We start from the raw sequence: 18429 nt of genomic DNA on the forward strand, positions 1-18429 counted from the left end.
TCAGTCAAATCTAGTTACAATTTAGCAACATCACTTGAAGAGCAGCAGCCTACTGCTGCAATCTCAACTGTGGTGGAAGAAGTTTTGGGCGTTGAAGCTCCCATCTAAAGTTCGTATCTTCTTGTGGCGTGCTATCCATGACTGTCTCCCTGTTGCTAACACTCTCCATACTCGACACATTACTGATTCGGCAAGCTGTTCTCTATGCAGCCATGGTGCAGAAACGGTTACTCACGCTTTGTTCTTCTACAAACTAGCTAAACAGTTGTGGAAATCGACTGACTTTGCTATCCAAGAACTTCTCACAAACAACATGAATCATAAATAATTCCTTCTTCATGTGTCCTCTACTTGGTCATCATTCAGACTTTAGCAATTTGCGACTATACTTTGGAGTATTTGGACAGAAAGAAACAAAGAACGACATGGCACAAAACCAAAATCGCATGAGGAAATTCTTTACCATGAATTGTCGTATTTGGATGAGTATAAAGCTGCTCAAACAACTTCACCTGCTGTTAACTCTGCAACAAGTACATCTTCTTACTCTGCTTTCAACCGAGATGCTCCTTGGTTAAACCCTCTTCAGGCCGGCTGAAGTTGAACACTGATGCAGTTGTTAATGCTACTTTGAAGACTTCTAGTTTTGGAGCTGTTCTTCGGGATAGTAATGGTAAAATTGTGGCTGCTATGGCCATTCCTTATCGCGGGTTCTTCTCTCCACATGTGATGGAAGCCTTGGCTTGTTGGAAATTATTTTACCAGGATCTTAGATCTACTCACAAGTATGTTGTTTAACACCCTAAATATGAACTTTCTAAAACGATAAAATAAACACATATAAAGTTAAGAAAACCTTACATTGATGCAGCGGAATTAATGTCTCCTTCCACTCAGATCTCTAACCCTTGTATCCTTTCTGTCGCGGAGTATAATCAAGATCTGAGCCCGAATGTCCTTCTCTTTGAATGTGATCCTTCACAGTCTCCCAATCTATGATTGAGTTACCACTTGCTGTGTGTGGGCAGTTACTCTATCACTAAGGTTCGAAATTTAGAAGAGGAAAACAGAGAGAGAGGTTTGGCCATGGAATAGAAAAGGGAAGGCTCAGTTTTTTTGAAGAGAAAATTTTCTGACAGAAAAGGTTATTCAAAGTTATGATTTTTACTGAGCCATCACTTTCTATTTATAGGCAACTACTAGGTTTAGGTTAGGAATTATTTGGCATTAAAATAATGAAAATATCAATTTGAATTCTACATAAAGTGGCCGGCCAAGGTGTAGAGAATGGGCCCCACTTGATTTTACAGTTTTCACAAATTTTATTTCTATTTTCTCAAAAACGCCAATTTTCTAATTCTAACCATTTAAATGCCAAAACTAATTATTTAATAACTAAAATAGATTATTAAATAATATTGTCATTTAATTTAATTATTAACTAGACATATAAAGTCCATTAATAAATAAATAAACCTAGAATCTCTTTTCTTTACAATTTCACCCCTGCTTAGTGAAAATTCATAAATTAGACATAGTCTAACTTTAGAATTATAATTGACTAATCACGAATCAATTATTGAGTCTTACAAGCAGTATGTTCTCAACTAGAATGGGGACCATGGATCTATATGCTGAGCTTCCAATAAGTGAACCGAATTTACTAAGTAAATTCCTACTTATTAATTCTTCGTTGAATCCACTCTTAGAACTTAGAATTGCACTCTCAGACTTATATAGAGCATATTATATGTTCCACGATATAGATATGCTATCTCATTTAACCATTGTTATAATCTTATTGTGATCAAAGAACCTCTATATAGATGATCTACATCGAGATGGGATAATTTTACCGTTCTCACCCCTTAATGTATTTTGCCCCTTAAAACACTTAGCTACTTGTAAATGGTGTTTTAGTGATCTAAGAATTAGTCACTTGAACAAGAGCTCATCCATTTACTTCTATTTGCTAAGCTCGAAGGGAATCATCACTTGACTTCTATACACCAGTAGAAGCTATAGATTCCATATTTATGTTCAGCACTCCCACTCAATCATACTATCATGTTCCCAAAATATACGTATCACCCTGACCTAAAAGTAGGCTTAACTAATAAATCAAAGAACATGAATAGTACTCCTGAGTTGAGCCTAAGCATATCAAGATTTAGATTCTTTTAATCTTAAGATCACCTACTGATATTGACTTGGAAAGATATAACGGTAAGTTTGTAATATCTTAACTAAGTTGCAATATCGGTCCAGTCTAATGTATACTCCATACATTCGAAACTAGTATACTTTACTAATGTCCTGGAAAGAACATAAAACTTACTCCAAGTGTAAGTACACATCATCGCTGATTATCACATTAGTGTAAATCCAAAACACTGATGAAACAGGGAATAAGTCTTTTGATTCATATGATCACAATCACAATCACAATCACAATCACAATCACTTCAAATTTCTTATATTGATTACTAATCAAATTGTAAAGAGTTTCATTTAGGGCATAAAACCGAACAAACTCCCACTTACACTAATATAAAACAAAGTGTGCAAATAAGTCAATCTGATGTCTTGATCTTCAGATCAAGTGTAGTATATTTGAATCCACCCAAACTTCTGGAAACTAGTTCATAAAAACTCTTATGAAACATCCTTTACTATATGCTTTACTCATCAAGGGATACTGAAATCTTTACTGTTTTAAAAGTACATCTGTATTAACAGAAGACATGTCTCTCATATTTTAAAATATGTAATTGAGATAATACAGTGTAGACTTTTCTTCAGCAATATAACTTTCTAGTAATTTCGAATTTACAAAGTTATAATTCTTCTCTGGTAGAGCTTGAATTATTATAGAATAACTCCTCCACCCCCAAAGTAACTACCATCTCATAATTTTGAATGAGTTGGTGAGATACAAGGATAACTGATATACAGTTCCTTAATATCTAACATATAGATCACTTTCATAAATCTTTCTTGAATATCTTCTAATGTTCCTTATTTGATTACATCTTAGATAGCTCCCACTCAATATCTAACATATAGATCACTTTATTGTTTGGAGAGTTACCTAGTTGTGACTTTTGTATTAGTCTGAATCTTTAAGTTAAGACTAAGTCATCAACATAGCAGACTAGTATTTGAAGTGAAAAATACATGCCAGAGATTAAGTAATCAAAATTAAGATACCATAAAATTTTGTGAGAATTAAGAAATCAAGGTTCAAGTCATTCGAATAGACTGAACTAGAGTTCTTTATCTTATTCTCATAATTCTGATAAGTTATACCTATCCATGTGAATTGTTAGATTTGCTTTTTAGTAGTGTTCTTAAGTACCTATCACAAGTATCAACCTAATGAAGATAGGTATAGAATTTTAAAATTCTCCCACTCAATTAAGGTAGTGTGAAACATTATCAAAGAACTTTTATAGGTATCAATTTATACTACAATAGTAAAACGAATTGGAACATACAATCAAGATCAAGGATTTATATTGATAATAGCTAAGTCATTATATTACTTCCATGTTTAAAGAAAATATGTGTTACATAGGGTATTGTGGAATAGACTCCACCCCTAAGTATATAAAGATTATGATCCACCCCTAAATGTTGTAAAGATCATGATTCTCTAAGTGTGATAGAGTTTATGTGGAGTTGAATACTATCCAGAGTTCATTAGATATAAAAGATCGTTGAACTGCATAGTTTTCTTAACTTTTCTCCACCCCTATCAGATCAAAAGATCCTTTTATTAAACAAATTCTTAATAATTGTAACAATTATTAATAAACATAGAAATAGTTTCTAGTGTTTATTTAATATAACTCTGTGAAGAGTTGTAAATATTATAGAATTTGCATCAATAATAAAAAACACTTACACATACAAACATATAAATATAATGTGGTAATTGTTGATTAAGATAAAGTAAATGAAGCCCAATCTCATAAATTGCAATTGGTTTGAATTCGAAAATAAAAAGAACTTTATTAATAATAAAAAAAAATGTATTGCAACAATATGAGAAAAACAGGGATAAATATCCCTAACTAAAATTCAAAATCCAAATTGTCTTTAAACTAAAACAATTAATTCAAAAAATAGATAGAAGATCTTCATCTTCATCTTGGACGACTTCACCCTTGGTCTAGCTTTCCGATCCAACTCATATGAGTTCAAGTAGCTTGGCCTATAAGAAGAAGAAACAAATAAACAAAGTTAGTCCAGAATCATAAATCCAATTGGATAATAATTCACTAAAACTCTTAAATTTTATAGAAAGAAATACCTTGTTTCTTTGCAAGAAGTTTAGGACACTGGGGTTTCCAGTGACCTTTCTCATTGCAGTAGAAACACTTTCCTTTGAGTGTAGCATCACTAGAAGCAGCAGCCTTTTTGTTTTTCATGGCTTTTGCACGCTTTTTGGTGTTCTTCCACTTCTTCTTCGATTTGGGTTTCGAAGCAGAGGCAACATTTGCTTCAGGTTTGACCGTCCCATTACCATTCCTAGAATTTTGAGGCTTACTCCCTTTCTTCTTGGGTCCTCCAATCAAATTTTCATAAGTTTGAAGATCGTTGACTAACTCATGAAAGTCTATGTCCTTCTTATTCATGACATAATTTGATGTATAGGGCAGAAATGCTGGAGTCAGACCATTCAAGATAAGGCTTACTTGAGTAGTATGATCCATTTCAGCACCATGATCCTGGGCTTCTTGGAAATAACTTGCCATGAGGATAACATGATCACGCACGTTTTGATGGGGTTCCATCCGTGCATTGATATACTTCTTAGTCGCGTCAAAGCGAGACTGAAGAGATGCCCTACCGAATAGCTCAGTTAACTTCATCATTACTTCAGCAGCCTTTTCAGTTTTAGAAAACCGAGTTTTGAGGGTGTCAACCATGCTGGAAAGCATAAAGTATAGAGCTTTGTCATTTGCTTTCTGCCAACGCTCATACTTTTCTTTCACAGCTTTGGATGCATTATCCCCCGGTACTTCAGGAGACGGCTCAGTTAACACAAACAAGGCACTTTCTCCTATGAGAGCAATATTAATGTTCTCATTCCATTTAAGAAAGTTAGATCCATGTAGCTTATTTTCAGTCAACAGTGATAACATGGAATTCATCATGGTTATACAGGATACTACAAAATAATAGAAATCAATAATGGTTTAACACAAAATCAATTCAGAAATTATAAGCACATAGCATGTAGGAATGATAAGAGAAAATACAAAAAAAAAAGTCAATCCTAAATAATTTCCAAGAATTTTCAACAAACTGATATCAGTGTCCCGTTTAGGCGAGAGTCAAAGCTACCATCTATTGAATAGAGTTGTCAACTCATCTAAAATGTTAAACATTCTAGCAACCTTTTATTCGATTAAGATTGGAATCCAGCGTTGTCCCGTTTAGGCGAGAGTCAAGGCTATTCTATCTTATGAGCTTCTACCATTGTTTCATAATTTGCAAGTCAAATATGGTCGCCACCATTAGGGTGATCCATACCATATAAAACACTTACAAACTACTTATCTTTCAAGATTAAACGGTGCGAAATTGCTAATGAACGTTCCTCCATTAGGGAGGATTACTCACTAAAACAAACGCAATGTAAATCCAACAATGGAGATCGAATATCTTAATAATAATAAAGCTCATTCTTTAAAATGTATTTTCTTTATTATTCTAATAAATATATTCATTAAATATCAAATTTAGAATTAAAATTCAAAATAAGAATTTAATTTAATATTTATAAAATTATACTTAGATGGTGATTGAAATAAATTGAATTATTTCCATCTTAGTAATAATTTTAAATATAAATATTAAGAAAAATTAATTTAAGTTGTATTAATTTAAATTAATTAGCAACTTAAAATAAATTTTGATAAGAATATATTTATTGTATTCGAAAAATAAAGTATAAAACTATACAAATTTTTGAAAATACTAAATAATAAACACTTAAAAAAAAATACTTCAAGCAAAAATATCACCTATCTAGATTTTCCTTTGACTAATTAATTCAATTTCTAATAATATACTTTAATTCTATTATTTTAAATTAATCAATAAATGAAAAAATCATTGATTTAAGTTGGTCCAAGAATTAATTAAAATAAATAATTAATTTACAACTTAATCTATTTTTCAAGATAAATTCAAAATCATCTTGCATAATTAAAATGCAATTTTGAAATTGATTAATAAAATAAAGAAAAATATATATTTTGGAAATTATTTAAATTTAAGTTGAAAAATTAAATTTCAACCTAAAAATAATTTTCTATTTAATTAAGTGTCATGAAAAATAAATATTTAAGTATCATGATGAAAATCAACTTAAATATTTAATTTTTAAATTTAATTAAATGTATTAAATTCAAGAAATGAATAATTAAGTGTAGAGAATGCTTAATTATTAATCTCTAGTTTAATACTAGGAAAAAATATACTTAAATAAAATTGTACTAAAATTAATTATTTAAACAATTAATTTCACAATGTATAATATTTTCCTATTTAAATATTAGAAATAATAAGTAGTCTAGAAATAACTATCTAGAAAATATCTGATTTGACTAAGTATCTTTTCAACAAAAATTTGAAAAATATCTAATTTAAGTTGTATAGAAAAATCTATAGAACTTAAATATTTTCAAATTTAGATTTAATTAAATATTAAAAATTAAGTTGTAACCACTTAATTTGACAAAATATTACATTTTAAGTTTAAAACTAACTTAAAAAATATCTTAAGAATCTTTAATAACTAATGCCTAGGATTCCTCAACTTAATTTTAAATTTAAATAAAATATTCAAATTTAAGTTAGATTGATTACTAATCAGATTGTAAAGAGTTTTATTTAGGGTATAAAACCCAACATGACTCTCATGCATAGTCTTCAATGGCTAAGAGATCTTCAATTACCTGTGCATTATATTGAGACGAATTCTCTTTTAGTAGTTCAAGGTTTATCTCTTCAAGAGAGCTCACATCTGATTTTCATTGCTTGTTGAATCATATTAATGTTTTAGTTTCCAATTTCCCTGGAGCTCAGATCTCACATGTTTATAGATCTGCTAATACCGCTGCCCATTTATTGGATGCTAAATGTACATGGTTGGAGGAAATGCCTCTACTTCTAATGCCCTTTGTATTTTGACTTTTACTTTAATATAAAGGCATTTTTTATCTCAAAAAAAAATATATTAAATATCACATATTTTAATTTAATAAATAATATATATAAAAAAACAACTAACTACTAACAACTTATCATATCCATATAATATTGTGCCTAATAACAACACTAGAAACATTAGGAAAATTTACATGGTATACTAACTTTTGCCATTTTTTTACAAAAATACTGCCAGACGGTATTTTTTACTTTTTTTACTGTGTTTTTTTAAAAGTTTCATACTGCAGTATATTGTGTTAAGTTTCACTGGTGTTCTACTGGTGTTTTACTAGTGTTCTACTGTTGTTTTGAGTTATACTGCTTTGTGTTTTACTGGTGTTTTATAAAAACACAGTATTTTTGAAAAAAATTTCGTGTGACAGTATTTTTGTAAAGTTAACTCAAATTCTAATATTTTTATAAGTTTCCCAAACATTATAATACACAAACTAAACACATTATTCATCACCAGTGTGTCAAATGTGGAGACAGAAGACCGAACACAATCTCTTCCTAAAATAATTGATATGAATATTAAATAACTAAGTGTATGACTTTTGTAACAAATATTTCTTTTAAAATAAAATAAAAATAACAATAAATTTTGTGTGGACACATGAAGACCAACAAAAATAAAACATGAGGTAGAATTTGAAAGATGGGCTCTTTTGTAAGTGTGAATTACTTTTTCTAAGTAACGATTGGCTAAGAATATTTATTAAAATTTATTGTTTATAATTTATATAAAACCTATACATAATTACACTGATAATAATAATAATATTACACTACCATAACCCGTCTACCCAGTCTACCCAGTCTACCCCATTCTGCTGTAATAATTGTATGTATATATATTATGAGGGTGGATAGGGACATAACTTAAAGTCGTGTGGGCCACACACGGCCTCGTGAAAAGCTCTGCGCGTGTCACGTATAATATAATATAATACAGTACATTGTTTTGAATTATGGAGCAGTTACAGTGCTTTCGAGACACGAGTAAACCAACACTCTACTAGTATTTCCAGTGAAATTAAGTGTTTTCAATTGAGATGGGTAGGACTCCATGCTGTGACCAAAAAGGACTTAGGAAAGGTGCTTGGACTGCCGAAGAAGACCAAATACTCTTTTCTTACATCAAACAACATGGCGAAGGTGGCTGGCGTCACCTGCCCCAGAAAGCTGGTAAATAAATATGTAATAAAAACATGTCCATTTTTTTATATATATTTCCACTGAATCGTTATTGATTCATTTTGGTTGTACTGTTGTTTGTTTGGCTTTCTACTTAAAATAAAGGTCTTTCGAGATGTGGTAAGAGCTGCAGATTGAGATGGGCTAATTATCTGAGGCCAGGTATTAAGAGAGGAGAGTTCAGCCCTGAGGAAGAACAGACCATTATTCGACTCCATGCAATTCTTGGCAACAGGTATATATCTATCTATCTATTTCTCTATATATATATTTCATTTAATAGATCGTCCAATCACTCTTCTCTATATATAATCATCTTCCTTTCATTAATTATATTTAAATAATTATTGAAAAAAAATTATATTTAATCAAAGACATAGTATGATAACATATTTAAATATTGTAATTTGCTCTAATATTATCAAATAATAATTAAAATTTATAAGAAAAATAAAATAATAATTCACAAAAATTAATAAAATAAAATATATACTAACACAAAAAACATGCTGGTATAATCTTCTATAATATTATATATTTACTAATAAACAAATATGAAAAAAATATTAAAAAAAAATATTGAAAAAAAAAATGATAAAAAAATGTAGAAAAGACTTAAACAATATTTTAAAAAGTGAAATAGTATAAAACAATGAGTTTTTTTTTTTTGGGAAAATAGAAAAAAAATGTGATGTTTAAGAAAAATACAAATATCAATAATTGGTATAAACAAAACAAAACACACAACTCTAATCATGATAAAAAAAGCCACAAATTACTAAAAATCTTATTTAGTTTGAGAAAATACATCAGAGAAAAGACCATAGAAAAATCTCAGCTAGCCGGTGCGTAACAAGTAAAAAAAACATACAAAGTTATGTATAATTGAAAAAAAAAGTTAAAATTCAAACTAAAGCGAATAAGGATATGTACATATTTAATATTGTGTCATGGATATGTACATATTCTAAAAATTGTGTCAAATTTGCCACAAATATAAAATAGACCAAAATTTAGACACAATAAATATTACATTTTTATTTACTCTTTTGCCACTAATTACTTTAATTAATCATTTTTTAGATTTTATTTGTATATTTAATAGAATATTTATATACTTTTAATCAAAATTTAATGGTTTTATTGACATTTTTTTACCATATTTCTATAAAAAAAGGAATAATTTCAACCTAAATACATTGGAGCATTATTATAAAATTTGAGTCAAAATTAATATTGGCTCATCTTTTTTAGCTTAAATTATACATTATCTATTGGAGATGATAAAAAAAATTCTAAGGGAGGTGGTAAACACCATAAATTACGGCATATCGTTATTGGTGTATTTCAAAATCGAGTCTCAAATTTTTTTATTTATTATATGGGAACTGCAAACTAATAATTATTGTCATATATTTGTATAGTATTAGGCATCTTAAAGTGGCAAATAATAATATTCTATTAACAATAATAAAAATAATTGACCAGAAAAAAAAATATTGTACAAAAAATTAAACATAAAATACCAAAAAATGTTGTTGTAAAAAAAATTATAAAAACAAAAATTAACAACCATTCATAACAAAAAAAAATTACATCAAGTTTTGCAAATAAACTTTGGAGCATAATACTAAAAAGTGATGCAAATATATTACAAGTTAATTTTTTTTTTCAAATATAATACAATTTTTACATATCCCGTTACAGATGATGTTCTTACAAACTTATATATAATAATAACAAAAAAAATAAAATTGTAATCAAAGTTAATAAAGATATGTACATAATAATAACAAAAAGGTTAAGAGGCACATTAAGGTGTCAAACACCACTAAAGCTAATATATCGTTATTGGTGTATCTCAATATCAATTAACACAAATTTTGATTTAATATGATTTAAAAAACTGCTAACTAATTATTGTGAATGTGAATCGGTATAGTATTAAGTACTTTAAGGTACCACATAGCAATAATAGTACAAAAAAATTATTTACAAAAATAAAAAATATTAAAAAATAAAAATAAATAAAAAGAATTACTAACCAATTATTGAGTACCCCTTCGTTATGGCATTGAATATGTTAAGATGCAAATATTAAGTACAAAAAATTATTTACCAACAAAATAGTAGTATAGTAGTATATTATTAAAAAAAAAAACAAAATAGTAGTATATAAAAATACAAAAAAAAAAAAAAAAAAAAAACGTGAAAAAGAAAAGGAAGTAAAGGACATGGACAAGTCGTTTTTTTGGTTTTATTATGACATTATGGATGTTATAGATATATATAATAAAAATATATGGTCAGGCACTTAAACTCTTGTTCATTATTTATTCGAAAAGCAATGGCACTGAAAAAATGAATGAACACACTTAATTTAAATATTATTATTTATATATATTTCGGCATTTATTGCCATGTCTGCTTAATGTTTTATATTATTCTATGTGATCTTATATAATTTCTGGGGCAGGTGGTCAATTATATCGAGACACCTGTATAGACGAACCGATAATGAAGTAAAGAATTATTGGAATACTCGGTTGAAGAAACGAGGAACAACAGAAATCAATAGTAAAGATTCTCCAGTCCGACATAAAACTAATGATGATGACAGTAGTGATAATGGTAATATTATTATTAATTCGACCGCAATTTCTGAAGAAAACATCATTAATAACTATAGTAATAGTGACAATGTGACCAAAGAGGCATCAACATCATCACCATCATCATCTTCTTCTACTACTGATTATGTACTCAACAGAGGTCTCCAAAATCTCATGTCGCCAATTTCTATTACTACTACAACTACAACTAATTCAAAAGGTTTAGCTAGCATAAGTACATCCTTGGACACTGAAATTTCGTCAAATTCTTTACAAATGAACAAAGGTATTTCTACTGATACAGCTAGTAGCAGTGTTAGTACTTCTATAAAGGCTTGTGGGGATGATCATCTAAATGTGTCTAGAACTACAAGTTCTACAGCTTCGGCTTCCAGCAGGGCACTACTCAACAAAATTGCTTCTAAACTCAATCAGATAAATCTCGGTACAATCATTGGAATGGGCAGTGGTTGTAGCGGTGGTGCTCGAGATGGGGTTGAACATCGTACTATGGACTATTCTTCTCCTAATTTTTGTTGCACACCAAGTATTGATGATAATATTAATAGTATTACTAGTTATAATGTTGAAGACCTTTTGGAGGAAGCGGAGTGCCAACAGAGCCTGGAAATGGTTCATTTTGATGACCATATTAGTTCCAATGCTACTCTCGAGGCTGAAGATAATTCTCTTGTGGATGATACAAACACAAGTAATTTTAATTATTTTGATGATGCCAAAGATGGAGGTCAGAGTGCCAATATTTCGCTTGATGAGCAGCTTTTGCTCCCAAATCATTTTTCAATGGATTGTTTGGAAGATGTCTTAAGATATATGTAATGATTTATATTGTTTTGAAAAAAAATCCTATATGTTGGTTTTTATTTATTTATATATAGGAGATTTTAATAGTTACATTATTTCTGTAACAATAATGGTTACATTTATTTTTTTTTAATCATTAGATTATTATTGAATTGTTGTGATACATTTAGAAATTTAATAAAAATAAATAATAATTAATTTGTAATCTAATAGTAATTTGGTACTTTATTTTTTTTATAAAATTTTAATTAAGATTAATTATATTTTAAAATTTAATTAATTTTAATTATTAATTAATTTTTTATAATTTGTTACTAAATAATGATAATTTAGCAATTAATTTTTGGGGTTTTTTTTTTTTTGTCTTTTTTATTTTTACACTTCAAAATATATATATATATATTTTTACATTTTTACGAAATTTCACATAGAAACTCTTATAGCAACTAACGAAGCAATATAAATCGCAACCAAAATCCGCATAGCAACCCACATAGAAACCACCGCAGCAACCCAAACCGTAAATTTGAAAAAAAAAACAAAAACATAGTATATGTGGGAAATATTTATGGCGAAACCTCTTATAATTTTAACTTATAAAACCTGACCTCATAATTTAAAATTTTGTTACACATGTAACTTTAATTAAAAATTATTACACTCATTTATTTTGTTTATTTTATTTAAAATTTTTAAAATAAAAATTCATTTAGAATCATGTGATAAAATATAAAATGGGTTGAATGTATTTACTCAAAAATAAATAAAAAAAAAAGGTTAAATGAGAAATGAGTTTCTCTGAGTGTTCTTACTTCCGCTCATCTCGATTAAGATATATGTGAATTTAATTTAGATAAAAATTATTATATGTTATTCATCTTCACTATTGCTTGCTTCTGAATTAAGATATATGATGAAGTCTAATTTTTGTAAAAAAAAAAAGTTTTATTGTAAATATTATAGAGTAATTTGTGGCATAAATACCTAAGTTTAACTTCCAGTAAATAAATAGTTAAGTTTAATTTTTGGCGATAATAATACCTAAGTTACATTTCTAGAACTTCTGTAGGTACCTGACTGTTAAATATTATGTAAATTGCCACGTGGCAATTCCTAATTTGTCCACGTCATGATTTTTTTTTTTTTTTTAAAAAAAAGAAATAGTTTAATATACTAATAAGAAAATGGCATGTAGATAATAATTTGACATTTAACGTTCAGGTACTTACGGAGATCCAAAAATATAACTTAGGTATTATTACTGGCCGCCAAAAACTAAACTTAGGTATTTGTTTGTAACTAGGAGTTAAACTTAAGTATTTATGCCGCAAATTACTCAATATTATAATTAAATAATTTAATTGTTAAAAAAATATAATAGGAACTTGTATATAAAAATAAAATTATTTGTAAATATTAATTGCTAAAAAGAATCTTATTGAATATTCAAATTAAAAATTAATTTTTTAAGAAAATAATTAATTATAATTAATTTAATTCTATAAAGAGAATTTTTACCTATTGATAACCTGCTATTATAGGTAAAAAATAATGCAACTATCGTGGTTACAATAAAAATATAACCATTGAATAGTCACACACACATATATATATACTAGGTGATTGTTACGTGCCAAGCCACGTAGTGTTAGTTTTATTTAATATTTTAGTTTTTTATTTTAATTAATAATTAAAATAGTATAATTATTTGAACGATTTATTTTATAAAAATAAAATATGTGTCAGTATATTTAGTAAGTAAAACATAGTTGTGTTATAATAATGTATGTTATTAATAGTAAAATGTACATTAATCTTCTAATTGAAAAAAATTCTATTATCTCATTTCATATTTAATAATAGCTACACAAATATATATTTATAGACTTTCACATTCTTTGCAAATTACTAATAAGCACCAATAATATTTTCATATTCTAATATTTTTCAACCTTCTCCTCTTGGTGGTAAAATTAAAAATAAAACTAAAAATAAGCACAAACATATAAGGTAAATACTAATTACAGCCCATTTCATCTTTTTTTTATTATTATTTTTTTAAGCCCAAGCCCAAAAATCTCTAAGCCAACACAATCAATCTTCTTTTATATTATCTTTTCTAGATATTTTATCTATATTTTTCTTTTTTAAAAAATAAATAAAAAAATTATTAATATTCTCCCAAGATAGGTTTGTTAGAGAGATATGTGGCTAAGATGATTTTTTTAATTTAAAAAGAGATTATTAATATTTAGAAGATTGTTTATTTAAAAGATTGTTTAATTTTTTGGGTTTAATTATTGGGTTTATTTTTTAACGGGAGATCAAACCTAATCGTTAAATTTAACAGAATATTCTTTTATTTTTAAGTATATTCTGTTAAACCAAGAATGTTAAACCAAGAAATGCCGTTAGATAGGCACTTTTAATATATAAAGATATATATGTATTATAATTATATTAACGATTTCTAATAAAAAGCGTCATATATTTAGTTGTTGTTTTACACGATACATTTATATATACATTCAATCAAAACTTATCCTCTTTTTTTTCCACTTCTTAGGGCTATTTTCGCCCACACTACTAGAAAAGTGGTGAAATTCGCGACCAAAGCTGTCTCAGAAGTCGCTAAAGCGGGAGAAGGGCTGAATAAATCGAAGGCACACCTCCTAATTTTTAACTTTTGATTTAATACTTTCCTATCTTATTCTCAATCTCTTGTTATCTTAATATTTAACGTATATAATGTTAGAATATATTTTACCAGGACTTAGATTTACTAAGAAGTATGTTTTTAACATCGTATACATGGTCTTCTAAAACGATATAAAATAAACACATAAAAGGTATGAGAAACCTTACATTGGTTGCACCATAATTAAATGACTCCTTTCGCTCAGATATCTAACCCTTGTATCCTTTCTGTAGCAGAGTATTGTTGGAAATTATTTTACCAGGATCTTAGATCTACTCACAAGTATGTTTATTAACATCCTAAATATGAACTTTCTAAAACGATAAATTAAACACATATAAAGTTTAAGAAACCTTACATTGGGTGCAGCGGAATTAAATGACTCCTTCCGTTCAGATCTCTAACCCTTGATTCCTTTCTGTAGCAGAGTATTATCAAGATCTGAACCTGGATCTTCTTCTCTGAATCCTTGATGTTGAATCTCCTTTGCTGATGATCTTTCTTCACGATCTTCCTCACTATGATTGAGGTATTGCTTGATGTGTGTGGGCACTACTCTAATCACTAAGAGAGGTTCGAAATATAGGTGAAGAATAGAGAGAGAGAGAGTGGCGGCTAGAGAAGAGAGTGGAGGCTCAGGTTTTTCTGATTCAGAAAGTGTAATTTTCCTAAAGCCTTCACTATCTATTTATAGCATTCCTCTAGGGTTTGATTTGAATTATATGGCATTAAAATAATGAAAAAATCATTTAAAAAAGATAACATAAGTGGCCGGCCCTAGGCTAGGTGGACTGGGCCTTGATTTTTGCAATTTTGCAATTTTACCACTTTCGTATCTGATTTTCTCAAAAATGCCAATTTCCTAATTCAATCATTTAAATGCAAATTCTAACTATTTAATAACTATAAATAATTATTAAATAATATTATCATTTATCATATTTATTAATTGAACCATACAAAGTATCATAATTAACAAATATGCCCCTGTTAACTCTTTCTTTACAATTTCGACCTTACTTAGTGAAAATTTCACAAATAGACATAGTCTAATTCGTGAATTATAATTGATTAATCAAAACCAATTACATGAGTCTTACAAACAATATTATCTCAACTAGTGGGGGGACCATGGGTCTATATAATCGAGCTTCCAATAAGTAGATCAAGAATTTAGTACTAAAATTCACTAACTTATTAATTCTTCGTTGAATGCACGCATAGAACTTAGAATTGCACTCTCAGTATATAGAATACTCTATATGTTCCACCATATAGACACATCATTAGTTATCCATTGTTATAATCCTAATTTGATCAATGATCCTCTATATGAATGATCTACATAGTAAATGGATTAAATTACCGTAACACCCTACTATGTATTTTATCCTTAAAACACTTGACCCCGTATAAATGATATTTCAGCTTATGTGAAATGAGATCTCCACCATTTATTTTCGTTTGGTCAAGCTCGAAGGAAATCATCCTTTGCTTACTATTTGCCAGATAGAAGCTATAGATTCCATGTTTATGCTAGCGCTCCCACTCAATTGCACTACCGTGTTCCCAAAATGTACGAATCACCCTGACCTAAAAGTAGGCTTAACTAACAAATCAAAGAACACGAATAGCCTTTTAAGATTGAGCCTAATCATAACAGGATTAAGATCATTTGATCTAGGATCAACTTGGCGATATTGACTTGAATAGATTTTACGGTAAGTTTAATTAAACCTAAATCAAAGTTCAATATCGGTCCCTTCCGATGCATACTCCATGCATCCAACCTGAGCTTTACTTTAACCAATGTTCTGGAAAGAACATAGTATTTCTCCAAATACAAGTAAACTCTTGTTGTAGATTATCATATCAGTAAAACCCTGTGTCTGATAAATCTAGGAAACTTTATTCACATAGTCATGTTTACTTTCCAATGTGATGACAGCACAATAAACATGATCAAGTATATGAAAAGGGTTTAAGATGAATTTATAAATCAATTAGACAAGCAATTGATAAAGTGAACCAAAACATACACAAATGAATGAAAAATACTTCTGTTTCTTTATTGATGTTGAATAAAATAGATTACATTGAAATGGAGTTTTATTTAGGGCATAAAACCTAACAAACTCCCACTTGCACTAATATAAAACTAATTAGTACATATCAATTAATCCTATATTCTGACGGTGCTTTTCAAAGGCTGTCACGGCCAAGACTTTGGTAAATGGATCAGCTAGGTTGTCCTCTGTGTCAACTTTCTCAACTAGTACATCCCCTCTTGCCACGTATTCTCTGATAATGTGATACTTCCTTTCAATGTGTTTGCTTCTCTTGTGGCTTCGAGGTTCTTTGTTGTTTGCTATTGCTCCATTGTTATCACAGAGTAGTACCAGAGGCTTTTCCATTCCAGGAACAACTCCTATGCTGGTGAAGAACTTTCTTAGCCAGACAAGTTCTTTAGCGACTTTCTGCTGTCGCTATGTATTCAGCTTCCATAGTTGAGTCCGATATCGCGGTTTGTTTAGCACTTCTCCAAACCACTGCTCCACCCCCAAGAGTAAACACCATCCCAGATGTAGATTTCCTGTCTTCAAGACTTGCCTGGAAATCTGAATCAGTGTAGCCTATGGGATTTAAAGCACCACCCTTGTAGACTAACACAAGATTCCTTGTACTCTTTAAGTATTTCAAAATATACTTAACTGCATTCCAATGTTCTTGTCCTGGATTAGACTGATACCTGCTCACGATTCCAACAGCATAACAGATGTCAGGTCTAGTGCATAACATTGCATACATTAGACTTCCAACTGCAGAGGCATAGGGAATTCTCGCCATGTCCTCTATCTCTTGAGGATCAGTCGGTGACTGTGCCTTAGATAGACGTATACCATATCTAGAAGGCATGTTTGCCCCATTGGTGTTGTTCATGGAGAATCTCTCTAAGACTTTGTCTATGTAGGTTGTTTGAGAGAGAGCAAGAGATCTGTTCTTCCGGTTTCTGATAATCTGAATACCAAGAACATAGGCTGCTTCACCCAAATCTTTCATATCGAATTGAGTGTTGAGCCATTCCTTAATGTGAGTCATTTTCTTGACATTGTTTCCAATGATCAAAATGTCATCAACATAAAGGACCAGGAATACTACTATTTGGTCTTCCTTGAGTTGGTAAACACAAGGTTCATCTTCATTCTGAAGAAAGCCGTAGGTCTTGATGATTTCATCAAACCTCTTGTTCCATGAGCGAGAAGCTTGCTTAAGTCCATAGATAGACCTGTTTAACTTGCAAACTTTCTTTTCCTGCCCAGGAAGAACATAACCTTCTGGTTGCTCCATATAGATGGTTTCTTCAAGTACCCCATTAAGGAAGGCAGTCTTGACATCCATTTGCCAGATTTCATAATCGAAAGCAGCAGCTATGGAGAGAAGAATTCGGATGGATTTGAGCATGGCAACAGGACTAAAAGTTTCCTCATAGTCCACGCCTTCTCTTTGGGTATAACCCTTGGCTACAAGTCTAGCTTTAAAAGTTTCGACTTCGCCTCCAGCTCCTCTTTTCTTCTTGTAAACCTACTTGCATCCTATCGGATGATAGTCGTCAGGTGCGTCTTCATATTCCCAGACTTTGTTCTTTTTCATGGAATCCATTTCTGAATCCATTCCGGCTGACCATCGTTTCCGTTGCGGACTAGCCATTGCCTGTTTATAGGTTAATGGATCGTCATCAATACCGTCACCTACGACCATATTGATTTCACCATCCAAGCCATAACGAGCAGGTTTTGTTGAAACCCTCCCACTACGACGAGGTACGGTTGTCTTCTGAACAGAAACTTTAGTAGTAGATTTCTCAGTTTGTTC

General features: G+C 29.7%; 1 protein-coding gene across 1 annotated transcript; it reads left to right on the forward strand.

Annotated features, from left to right (window-relative positions):
* The first annotated feature begins 8197 nt into the window (after positions 1-8197).
* Positions 8198-11949, forward strand: LOC115711687 (myb-related protein 330). Its single transcript, XM_030640066.2, has 3 exons — positions 8198-8412; positions 8527-8656; positions 10898-11949. The coding sequence occupies exons 1-3, from the start codon at positions 8280-8282 to the stop codon at positions 11871-11873; spliced, it is 1239 nt and encodes a 412-aa protein (XP_030495926.2). The 5' UTR covers positions 8198-8279; the 3' UTR covers positions 11874-11949.
* The last annotated feature ends 6480 nt before the right edge of the window (positions 11950-18429 follow it).

This window comes from Cannabis sativa, chromosome 3 (genome assembly GCF_029168945.1).
Source record: "Cannabis sativa cultivar Pink pepper isolate KNU-18-1 chromosome 3, ASM2916894v1, whole genome shotgun sequence".
Lineage (NCBI taxonomy): Eukaryota > Viridiplantae > Streptophyta > Magnoliopsida > Rosales > Cannabaceae > Cannabis > Cannabis sativa.